Source organism: Rhamphochromis sp. 'chilingali' (assembly GCF_963969265.1).
Source record: "Rhamphochromis sp. 'chilingali' genome assembly, chromosome: 11".
Lineage (NCBI taxonomy): Eukaryota > Metazoa > Chordata > Actinopteri > Cichliformes > Cichlidae > Rhamphochromis > Rhamphochromis sp. 'chilingali'.
Window position 1 is genome coordinate 24,525,677 of NC_137938.1, and position 12,757 is coordinate 24,538,433.

General features: G+C 40.3%; 1 protein-coding gene across 1 annotated transcript in view; it reads left to right on the plus strand.

Moving 5' to 3' along the window:
• clcn1b (chloride channel, voltage-sensitive 1b) overlaps positions 1-12,757 on the plus strand; it is a 31,844-nt gene that overhangs the window by 2,577 nt on the left and 16,510 nt on the right. Inside the window, exons 2-4 of the mRNA XM_080896391.1 lie at positions 11,139-11,361; positions 12,314-12,445; positions 12,572-12,700. Coding sequence (XP_080752517.1) covers positions 11,139-11,361; positions 12,314-12,445; positions 12,572-12,700 — 484 coding nt within the window. The remainder of the gene's footprint in view (positions 1-11,138; positions 11,362-12,313; positions 12,446-12,571; positions 12,701-12,757) is intronic.

Here is a 12,757-nt window from a genome sequence, read left to right on the forward strand (position 1 = left end):
AAAGAAATGCTGTCCACCCTTCAATTTGGCCTCGGGCATGTCTTTATCCACACCTCATCAGGTGTAGTCAACAGTTTAGCCCAGGCAACACCAAAAGACTTGCACTGTCAGTCCAATGAGGGTAGAGAATATGGAGAAGTTTAAAAATACCAATATAATAATTAGAAAAGTTCAACTTTAGACAAAAGCTAATAAAAGATTTGAATTAATTTAGTTTCTTTTTTGTTTATCTGGTTTTCTGTGATATTTAATGACATTTAAGTGATGGATCTTTAAATTATCCACCCACAAAAATTAATGCTCACTGGCCTTGCAGAGTAGTGTTTATTAATTTAAAATCACACAACTGTTGGTGACTCTTCACTTTCCCAAAGAGGAAGCTCCCTCTGTGGACTCTTGTCACACTGACAGACGTTTCCACAGTGACAAGAGCAAATCGCTGCTTGTGAAGATGTACACACACACACACACACACACACACACACACACACACACACACACACACACACACACACACACACACACACACACAGTGTATATTTGTGCCTGCTTTTTACATCTGGTTGTGTGTAACAGTTGATGTGATGGATGAGGTTAAAAGCGAGGTTGTGTGAGGAGACGAGTCTCAATCTGTGAGAATGTCAACAGCAGTGAAATAGATCCCATAAGTCTCAAATGTTACAGGCTACTAAAAGGGATAACGTTCACCTGCCAAATGTCCCGTGGGCTGGAATGACTGCAATGTAGACGATTAAGCCATTAAATTTCATACGATAATGCGGACACGTTTTTTCAATTACAGGGGTAGTTCTAATGTAATAATTAAACAGTTGGATGTTACTTCCATAGCATAAAGGTGAAATGTCACATTGCTAAATAGTGTCAATAGCTTGTTATTGTTTTGTGTAAAGGTTAAAGCCTTCCATCTGTCTGTTCAACAAGCCTCCTGGGAGAGATGGCCCGAAAGAGAGGCAAACAGTGTCAGAGAGAGAGGCAGAGGGAGAACTGGGGAGAAGTGTGTCAGTGAACGTTGGATCACACTGCTGCTAAATTTATCGACGAGTAAGGTTTCACCTCAGGGGTGGGGGGGTTGGATGGACGTGGACAAGGGTTGGTGAACGGGAAAGTTTGAGGGTGAAGAGTGAGGCAGAAAGGTGAAAGGTCTCCAAAGAGTCCAGATGCAAGAGAGACCGCTTGGAAAAATAGACAAAAAAGTAACTTTTTGTGTTTCTGAAATTCATAAACGCAGATTTCTGATCTGTAACGGTACCTTTATGGGTGTGTGAAAGTGGAAAATCATAAAACATTGTGTTGCTTATGGAGAGTGGAGCCAAAATCACAAGAAATAGAACATTTAATACTGCTGGTGACTGAAAATATGAAAGCTTGTTGCCACCACTGGATTGTTTAAATTTCTTTTTTTTAATGTTGAAATTTTACTACAACTTTGAGTTAATTACTCTGAATTTCAAGATGCATAACTTGAGCTTTTCAGATAAACCCAAAAACAAACTTCCATAAAATGGACTCGTGGGAATTTGGTACTTAAACGCTTTCTGTCTAATAAATGAATACATTTCTATTAATATATCAGTTTTAAAAGAAACCCATTGTACTTTTTTCCAACTTTGTATTTTTAATTTCAGATTCAGGGTAGCTTTGCATAATTCAGTCACAATAAGCCTTGATTAACTCATACCGGACTTTGATGTCGCTCCAGTGTTCAACTATTGTCTGAAATAAGCTGTTTTAGCCCCTTTTACTCCTTTGTTTAAGGGATTTTATGGAAATCCACTCTACTTCATAGCCAAGAGTTGTTAGGATGCCTGGGTCGTTGACCCAGGGTATTTGAGTTTATTATATTATTTATACTTTTTAGTCTTTGGTTTCTTTGAGTTCTGTCTTATGGTTTATGTCTCTGTCTTCTTTAGTTGCTCTGTCTCCCCTATCACCTGTATCCCCTTGTCTAGTTCGCGTCTCTGTGTATCCTTAGTTCCTATATCCCCGTGTTCAGTCAGTGTTTGTGTCTGCCCTGGTCCCACGTCTCTGTTCCCTCTGTAGTGCCTGCATGTGAGTCTGTGTTATGTGTTTCCTGTTTTACTTTGAAGGTCTCTGTCTTATCTCAGTGTGTTCAGTTTACGCTTCCTTTTGTCTCGTCAGTTCTGATTTGCCCCAGCTGTGTTTCCCTCCTGTTATTCATTCCCTGATTGCTCCTTCTGTGTATTTAAGCCCTGTGTTTCTCTGTGTCCGTGTTGCGATCTACCGTTTACCAAGCTGTGTGTTCTGTCAGTCCTCCGGTGTTAGTTTATTTTGATTGTTTCCAGTTATGTTATATTTGAGTTTAACATTAAAGCGGTTTTGAGTTCACATCTGTCTCTGGAGTCTGCACCTTGGGTCCTATCCCTGTCCGCACACAGCCCTCACCTAACAAGAGTAGAAAATAACCCCTGAAACCAAGCTTTTTGAATATTTTGAACTCTGACCCTTTGGTTCACAGTGATTGCTTGGACATATGTTGATCTGACAACAGGAAACTTCAACCATATATGAACATCTGCAAAAAAAACCTCATTACAGGTCCCCTTTAAAAATCACAAATGTAGAGTTGTTAGACTGCCCAGAAGAGAACAAATGTAAACAAATAATAAATGTTAAACAATGAATCAAACTGATATCAAAGGGGGCGGGATTAAGGATTTAAGCCACAGTCAGACTATGTCAAAGTGTCAGTCCACCACATCTCTTCTTTCCACTAATTTCCTCTCTAATAAGGAATAAAATACCCAAAATACTGAGTGATACCTGAAATATTTACATCAGGAAAAAGAAGGCCATCCATTACACTCACAGCGGCTTAATATTTTTTCAGACTGATGTGCATTAGTTCTCTATTAAAAATCTGTTTTCATCTGTCTTTTTTTGGGACATGCTTGTGCAAAGAAGAGTGGTTGGATTCTGTCTTCTACTACACATATGAAGTGAAATATTTCTTACAAACAGGTAAAATAATAACTACTAATAAAAGTGCAGGGCTAACTGTAGTTGCTGGTGATGATAGGGGATCCTATACTACCACAGTTCAAGTTAAATACAACCCGACAGCCCTCCAAACTGACTGACGTTTCTTGTTTTTGCCAGATCTCAAGAACATTACAAACTGCTTCCTGCTGGGATCATAAATCATCAGCTCCCCAAAATAGAAGCCGACTGATATCCACGGCTTATCGCGGCTATACTGGCATCACAGTTCATATCTGTGCAATATGTGTACAAAAACGCGTATGCTTCTCCAAACAGAAGAGAAAAGAAAACCATAACTTGGGGTAATTTTGTGTGTTTCCAAAGGCATTGTTTACGATACTATCAGCACCTTCTACAGCACATGTGGCAGAACATGCAGCACATATAATAATAATAATGGATACTTTATTGATCCCCATGGGGAAATTACTTGTTTTTCTCTGCATTTGACCCATTCACTCAGTGAAGCAGTGGGCAGCCCACTAAGCAGGCGCCCGGGGAGCAGTGTGTAGGGACGGTACCTTGCTCAGGGGTACCTCAGGGTAGCCGTTAAGTGGATTCGAACCGCCGACCTTCCGATCATGGGGCGACCACTTTACCTACTGAGCTATCCCTGCCCTATGCAACAAAGTCAAGAGGTGTCTTCACAGTAAGCTATTAACTAATCTGTGAAGTGCATTGCTGGAGTAAACACATAAACACAAACTAATCCAGAATAACAATTATAGAGTTTATAAATCCATAAAATCGCCACGTCAAACTCAACATTCCCAAATCAGACTGCCTCTTCCCCAAATGGCACATAAACCACGTGAGAATTGCTGGGTCAGAACAGAACACCAGACTGACCCATAAGTACCACAGTTGGGAAAACAGAAGCTGAGGTCATCAACTTAAACCAAAGAAATCGCTTTGAGTTTGTAATGAACATTTTATAGAAGATTAAACTGTTTTATAGGCTGTATTTTATAATTAAAGGAAGCTAATTTGTGCTTTTACAGTAAGGTTTACTGTGTGTAAAGTCTCACATCATGTTTTTATGTAACTTAAGCATTAATTAATGGCACCAAAAAAGGCTTCTGTGTACAGAAACAGAGGAATAAAAACATGATATGGCACATTGTACCGGGGCTCAGCCAGGCTTTAGTGAAGCATGCCATTCATGCTGAAGGCACTTGAAGAGCAGTGCAGCATTATCCATACACAATGTTAATATATTTATGGTCCTCTCTCAGTCAGCAGGTATTATTTTCATGCCTTGAGCTTGCATCCTGCCTGCTGGGTATCATTTATGATCCTGCTGCTGGAATCTGCCAGATTGGCTGCATGACTGGGAATCTACCCTGCTGAATTAAGAGCTGCTGACAATTTATTGTCAAGCTTCAAGTGTCTGTATTAACCTCTGCTGCTTTCCCTTTTTAGTGTGTGTGTGTGCGCGCACACTCACCTAAGAGTCACTACACTCTTTCACTGTATGGAAGCAGGTAGCAGGTACGTGTCCCTCACACTGGCAAAGACAGGGAAGGACAGTTGTAAGACAGATATTCAGAGAAGGCATTACTGAGTGTTGGACACATGCAAGACAGTGAGCAGGAGGAAGAGCTGAGAAGATGAGGGAGCGCATCAATACTTTTCAGACAGGTCTGAATATCGATCAGTTTCTGGTAAGGCTCACTATTTCCTCCCTAAATAGTGAACTGCTTTTGCAAGATGAAATGCATGTATGCAAAAGTAATTGAATTCTAGCTTCCGTTTTCTTTTCGCCGACTTTAAATTTCATGTTGTGCCTTTATTTATTGAACATGAACCAGGTTTAGATAGGATTTAATGGCCTCACTGGTTTGATTTTTCTGAATTTCTTGGTGGTAACATGAAGTGTGGTCTCGCATGTAAGACACAGTTTGTTTTTTTGTTTTTTGGCTGCCTCGATTTGCCTTAATTAGAAAATGACAGCTTGAACAGTGTTTGGATGAGGCATGGAATTGTTATTGTGCTGGCTAATTAGTGTATGCATATGGAGACACTCGTGGAAGTGTGTGTGATAGCTGGGATGTGTGTGTGTGTGTGTGTGTGTGTGTGTGTGTGTGTGTGTGTGTGTGTGTGTGTGTGTGTAAGGGAGGTAATCTGCTGATCTGTCCATCAGTGAGCAGGTCAGGTTTTATCATTAACCTTGTGCTACAGGACAGGGCTATATTGTTGTAAGGCCTCACCACACACACACACACACACACACACACACACACACACACACACACACACACACACACACACACACTTAACAAACACACGTAATGTTCATTTAAGACACAAACACAGACTCTGTGCGCTGAGAAACCTGCACAAACACACACAGATATTTATGAATATGCAGTGCTCCCTCACAAGGGACACAGGAATATGCTTGTATTTTTTAATTAACTCTCAATGTCACACTGCCCTTCAACCTCTGCATCTATCAGCAGCTCTCACTGTGACTGAACCTCTCTCTCTCCATGTCTCTCTCTCTCTCTTTCTCTCTGCAAACCTGTTTGTTTTGTTTACACTTGAAGCTTCTTTTATTTTACAATATTTAATATCTTGTTCGAGCCAACTCGTACAGAACAGATCCATGAACAAATTAAAAGCTCGCGACTGCTCACCGGCGTAATTTGAATACAGGGTTTTAGTCTTAACAAACCCGAGGGAGTGATGTTTTACATTTTTCCGATTTCCTTCATCCCGTGAAACTTACATTAAGAACAACAGTAGAAGCTCGGGTTCTTGCGAGAAATTAATAACGAGATGTGTCAGGACCGTACAGTAACGCCTGGCTACGTCCGTGTGTCCGCGGAGATTAACGAGAAAAAAGCAAGGAGAGCTACGCAGGAATCTCATGGAGAGTAAACAAGTGTGGGAAAAGGAGGAAGAGGAGTTTGGAGAGGCGGGGATATGTCCTTGTGTTCTTGACTTGGAGTGGGAAGGTCATTCCACATTTGGGAGCCAAACAATGGCAACAGAAAATGTGCAAAAAGTATGTGAAAGTTGGACAAACTGTGGTTACTGATGATGATTGATTGTGAGATTCGGTGTGTAATGAACATGCAAGGTTATGCGAAACAGTGTAAACATAAGGCTGAGGGATGAAAACAGCAAAGTCACCTGACATTAATAAATCGCGGCTTTCAGTGTCTTTCTCACGCTGTCAGTCGGCATTGTTGTCTTGCTGAGACGTGCTTGCTCTCACCTTTTATTTGTCTTTATGTCTCACCATTTCACAGTCAGGTGACTTTCTGACAATGCAGGAGCTGCGGCTCAGTTTGTGACAGAAATATTAAAAGCCCAAAGTGACATTGTGAATTTCTCTTTATTAATAGTCCAAAAATGCCCAAATATGACATTTTTGAATAAACTTTTCACACTTGTTGAATTTGTTTTTGATTGTGACATGAAGACAAATGCAAAAACCCCAAACTAACATAAAACACAAAGATAAAGAGATTGAAACAACAAAGATTTTAGACTTTTTGAGATTTTGAGCAAGCAAACAAATAAAACTCAGCAGAAGAAGGAGGTGCATCCACTGCACTATGTAGATGATATAAAACTTAATTAATTAATTAAATAATTAATAGCAGCAATCACTGATTTATCCCTTTGATCGATCTGTTGATCTTGAATGAGAGGTCAGAGGTCAAATGTGGCATGATATTTTAAATCCTTACACAGTACTTTCTATATGTTGACAGTAAACACCACACTTTTAAGAATTTTGACCAATAAATCCTCAAGTTGACCTTGAAGACTTTGGTGAATGTAAGCCAAATGTTAATGGATCCCCTCTGCACCCCTACAAAGTTTTATCAGAATTCATTAAACTCTTTTCGAGCTCTCGTGTTTACAGGCAGAATGACACACACACACATACAAACGTTGCCAGAAACACAACCTCTTTAGTGAAAGTGATAAGACCAGTAAAATTATACTTAAGTGGGATTTGGCTGAGTAATAATTCCAGTTAATTAAAAATAATTACTTTAAAACAAGAGGAATATGTTAAGATATTTACTTTTAAAGATTATATTTACACAACATGAGATTTGTAATTCGTTTGAGGTTCACAGTGTGGTAGTGAAAAAAAAAATCTTATCAGACATCTGAAGGTCACTCGGCTCATTTTGAGGCTCCATCAGCAGCTTCAAGGCAACCTGGATCTCATTTGAACTGAGGGAAAGTGTAGAATAAAAAATGTCTAACTATGTTAAATGGGTCCCAGGCTCAATCTGGGAGTGGGTTGGGTATTATCTTTTAAACAATGGTCATGATCTGTCAGCCGTGTTCATACGCAACACACCTATTCAACAAGGATAGACACTAGGAAGAAGAAGCTTGAAAGACATCATCAACTGTGCTGCAGTTATTTTTCTCTTTTCCTTGAGGCAGGGCATGAGAGGTCACATTTTTTCCTCTCTCTCTATGAACAGTGCACAGGTTCCTGTTGTTTCTGTCCCTGGTTTTGATGCTGTCTGGTGCCAGCGGCTGTTTGATGATGTTGATGGATTAGGGCTTTGGTGCTAATGTGTAGTGCAGTGGTGAATTTGCGTGCAGTGCAGGACACGGAGACAGAACAGAGACAGAGCTGCTGCAGCATCATGCAACAGACAGGTGATGAGAACCAGGTAAAGACATGAGGACCGAAGGCTGTAGCTCGTCAGAGGTTGATTCTTTTTTTCTGTTTTCTCTGCCATGACTTAATTACACAGCCCTCTGCTGTCTTTCTCTAATCTTCAAAATTCACTTTGGATCATATGCATGCACTGAATTTGAATCTCTATTTCTTTTCGTAGCTCTCTTTTCCAACATTTTACCGATTGATCATTTTACTGATTTGTGTACTTTGACATATAAAATCAAGAAACCTGTATTGTAAAACCATATTGTTAAATATTTGCTGTTTTTTTAATAAACGTATGAAAATACGGCTTGTTTACCTGCCCTGTTCTTCCATACAGCGGAAGATGACAGAGGTCACTGTTATTTGTGTGATACATTTGCAGGCGGTGAAATTAGAAAGTAATCAGCAGTGACCTCTGTGATCTTTTGCTAGACTGAAGAACTGTAAAAGTATGTGAGTTCTTGTTGCCTTTAAAGCAGCAAAATGTGAAGGTAAACTGGTTTGCCCCGAAATAAAAACATGTTTTTTCACATTAGAACATTTTTATTCGTTTGTAGTGCAGACAATAAACAATCACAAACAGCTCACTGACGGATTCATTCCTCATTTTTAAGGTTGTAGACAAAGAAAGGAAAATAAGATATGTCAGTGTCATGAGTGGAGACCGTTTTATCTTTACTTGCAGCAGAAAATTCTTCAGTACGATATCTTTTTAGCACAGCTCTATTTTCTTGTCATATGTTTTATTTCTTTTACTTAATCCCCTTACCTAGGTTGTTTCCATCGTCAGAACAACAGAACAAAACTCTAACAACAAACATGGAGGGTTTTTTTCTTTGTTAATTATTTATTCAGTAAATTTGAACAAATTTATAAACAATAATCTAACATTTCATAATATATTATCTTAGTGCCTAACCATCTGAGTCCTCTTCAGTCCTGCATTTCTCCCACACTTTCATGTAAAAAGGTGCCTCCTTTAGATTTCAGCGACAAAATCATCCTCTCTGTTATAAAGATCTCCCTCACTATGTTCTTCCATTGTTCACAACTTGGACAGACATTTGTGTGAAATTAAATTAAATTCTGTATTTAAAAAAGTGATAGGAAAAGATCCTCCTATGTGCTTATAGACTCGCTGGCCACTTCATTAGATACACCTTGCTAGTACTGGTTGGACACCTTTTTGAAGCCGTTTCACCTCTCATCCAAGAAGCTTCTTCAGTTCTAAGGTCAAATGGTGGAGAGTCCCAGATTTAAACCTAGCGGGAGTTTCCCCCCACAGAGGGACAAAAGGACCCCCTGATGATCCTCTAATTGCCTGAGCCAAGGTGTGAAATTGGGTTTGGGTCCCAATCAGCCAGAACTGAAGAAGCTTCTCAGATGAGAGGTGAAACGTCTTCAAGCAACTTAAAGAAGTCCAGACGCTTTTCTTTGAAAGCTCCTTTGACTACGATGACCTGGATGACTGAGAACCTTCACAGACTTTAAAATTTACATTCTCCCAGTTGGTACTGTCATAACGAATCATAATATATCCTACCACTCTTATGCAGATGATATACAGTTGTACCTATCAGTTTCCTCTGAAGATCTGACCTCTGTTTATTAGCTAATGAGCTGCATTAATGACATCAACTGCTGGTTGTCTCGAAACTTTTTAGAACTGAACAGAGACAAGACAGAAATATTGTTGTTGGTCCAAAAAGTCAGAGACTGACAGTCTGTTTGATCTTAGATGGTAATCTCACATGTTCACAAAGCTCCTCCGCACACTCCACCTCTCTGTTTTGCTTCTTTAGCTGAGAGTGCTTTCAGTTCCTGTAGTCCTGTTCCAAGCTTTCTGCTGACCTGAGATCAGTAACATCTGTGCCAACATTCAAAAAACAGACTCAAGACGCGTTTTTTAATGTTTTATTTCGCTGTTTTCATTGTCTTGAGGCACTGTAAACCTAAATGGAGTTTTGTATTTTTATCTTTTGTGCTACTCAGTTTACATATAATGAATTAAATGTATTATATAAATAAAATCCCCATTGCCTGTGCCACTGAACAGGTGTGTCTAATAAAGTGTCCAGTGGGTGTATGCAGATAGAAACAAGACGGTACCTTCAGTTGCTGTCAAAAAACATAACCTTTGGAAGAAATAATCGCAGCAGAACTCAGGAGAAGTTTTCCGTTGCAAAAACTTTCATCAGTTTCCATCTTCACATCACACAGAAAAACTTGTATGTAACTTACTTTAAATATAAGTTTTCCCGCGTGATGCAAACTCTTGCAACCCGTTTTGAGGAGGTAATATTCAACCAGCTCTTTGCATATTAACAAATAACTGACAATACTTTGTTTCTCCTGCTGTTAGCTCAGGTTTTACGGGGCTGAAGGACAGGAGTATTAAGCTGTTAGTGGTGCAGCATTGTTCTGAATAACAGTTTGTGGTTTGTGGTGTTTAGTGAGATTTAAAATAACCTCCTCGACGATTTAGAGGCATCAAAGGTTTTCAAAAGCCTCCAGCAGTAACTGCTTGGCCACCTGCTATGTGGTATATTCATGTATTAATTATAAACTTCTATATCAGTCACGTTGTCATGTGGTTGTAGTGAGTCATGTATTGCAGTGGACTGGTTATGTGAGGCTGTTTTTTGTGTGCACTTGAACTGGAGAAAAATGAACTTGCGCTCTGTAGACGTAAAGACTTTTAGAGAAGATGTGGATTTTTGTCTCACCTTTCTTTCATTTCACCAGCACATAATTATGTGCAGTTAGCCGAGCTTTTGTCCTAGTTGGGCCTCATGGTTGGATGTGGCCGCTCTCCTTTCCTGTGTGAACATGAGACAGAAATGTGTGGCAGCCAGCTCTCTGTATGATTCAGTTTCTTGCTTTGCTGTGTGGTGGGATGCATGTGATCTGTAGGTTTCAGTTGCACACGCCATAGCTGCATCCAGATCTGCAGTATTTTACAGCTTCTACAGTTTTAACGAGTCCGGTGCAAGCTGACCGAATGTATGTGTGTGTGTTTGACAGCATGTGTGTAGGTGTCTGTGTAGTCATAGGTGTAAAATGCACACGCAGTCGGAAGTGGAACGTGTGGAATGTCCTCTCTTTCCGAATATCTTCCTCTGGCTTTTTTCCAGACCGTTCCTTTGCTCAGGGCGGGGATTTTCCAATCTCTATGCCCATTTTGTCTATTTCTGTCTGTCAGGCTATTCAGGTTGGTGTGTATCCCTTACATACACGCCACACATTCCCCATCTCTTTCTCGTTATCTCAAGACTCTTCACACTAGATCCAGTTTTATCCTTCTTCCAAGTCTCAGTTGTCAGAGGTATTTCGCCTGTTTTTCGTTCTCTCCCTCCTCTCCATTCTAGCGTGTTGTTTCTCTTCTGTGCAGCCCAAGAAACACATGATTTCTCGACTGGGTGCTTTTCGTTTCATAGTGATTGCCAGTGTGTCCCCTTGGTTACAGCTCTACGGAGAGTACAGGGAGCAGCTGGGAAACTTCGCCCGACGGGAGGCTGCCCGTTTACTGACAGAGAGACAATGGAGAAGACAGGCAGGGGACAATACCGCAGCCACAGGCCGCAAAGGCCACGGCCGGCGGCATCATCATCAGCACCCTGTGACCCTGGAGTCGCATCACAGCCATGCCTCCTCCACCAAGAAGCCTCGTCCCTACTCCAAATGCCAAGGTGACCAGCATGTGGTTATGAAAATGTATATGGAAACATTTGGCTGCTTTGCCACTTCCACACACTTTGTTGTTTTATTACATGACTTTTCAAAGAGTGAAGCTTTGCATTTGTCTAATGGTTTCAATTTCTGGTTACTTTGCACATTATGATTTTACATGCAACATGATGAGCTCATAAAATATGAGGCAGCACGGTAGTTTAATCAGGCTACACGAGGCACTTAGACTTAATACCACTTGAACTTAAGGGCTACTGCGATGGGGTATCTAAATGTAACCTACCCAGAGTTATAAAAAGAAAATCTCTAAAGGTGCAAGACTCAAAACATTTACCCAAATCTTAAGGTATAGAAGGTATTTTGTAGCTATATTTTGGAGGCTATAAATGCAGATGATTATGACATAAGAGGGACTTTAGAGTAAGCACTTGAAGGAGTTGTGCTCAGTATTGTGAACATGTGCACAGAGTTGAACTGTTGGTGTGTATTTATGTTGACATGGTGTCAGGGAGGTTGAGTCTCCTCTCTGACCTTCTTGCTGCTGTTTTAGGTTTTGCTGTAATGTCTATTTTGACTTTAATACATTTTGAGTGACTGCAGCTTTGTCTGAGTTTTTTTAAACTGACCTAGAGGGCCCCTCAAATCAGGATCCTCATCGTCATTGTTTCAGCCAATTCCAATGATTTTGAGAAGGAAAATAAATATGCAGTTTGTATCAAGTGGGAGTTAGTGCAGGGAATATTGAGATTCTTATATTATAGGAGTGTCACCTCTATCTGTGTAAATAATTACACTGCTTTGACTTTGTGATCTTTCATGTTGCATTTGTTGACTATTTGACTGAGTTAATCTGTACTTATCAGTCTACATTTACTTTATTTACTGCATCTGTTTCATCCATGATCTCACTAAGTGACTCCCTGACTCTTTGATTTTATCTCTCTGTTCCAGATTGTTTGGCTCGTGTGCGGCGCTACATAGTGACAAAAATGGGAGAGGACTGGATTTTCCTGGTTCTTCTGGGACTGACTATGGCTCTAGTTAGCTGGAGTATGGACTATGCTAGTGCCAAGAGCCTGCAAGGTAGAGCTGTCATGGAGATTATTGCCATTTCAAATCTCCAGTTTTTCTCTGCACTGCTCCTTTGTGTAATGTGCTTTTTTTCCTGTTCTTGTTTTTTTCTGTTTCTACTGTTATTCTGTCTTGCAGCCTATAAATGGGTGCATGGGGAGCTTAAGGGCAATGTACTGCTCCAGTACCTCGCCTGGGTTACGTATCCCATGATCCTTGTCATGTTCGCCTCGCTCTTCTGTCACCTGGTTTCCCCGCAGGCCATCGGTAAGCCCTCCATCACCTGTCAGCCTCTATTATCCTCTCTCATTATATTTCCTCCTG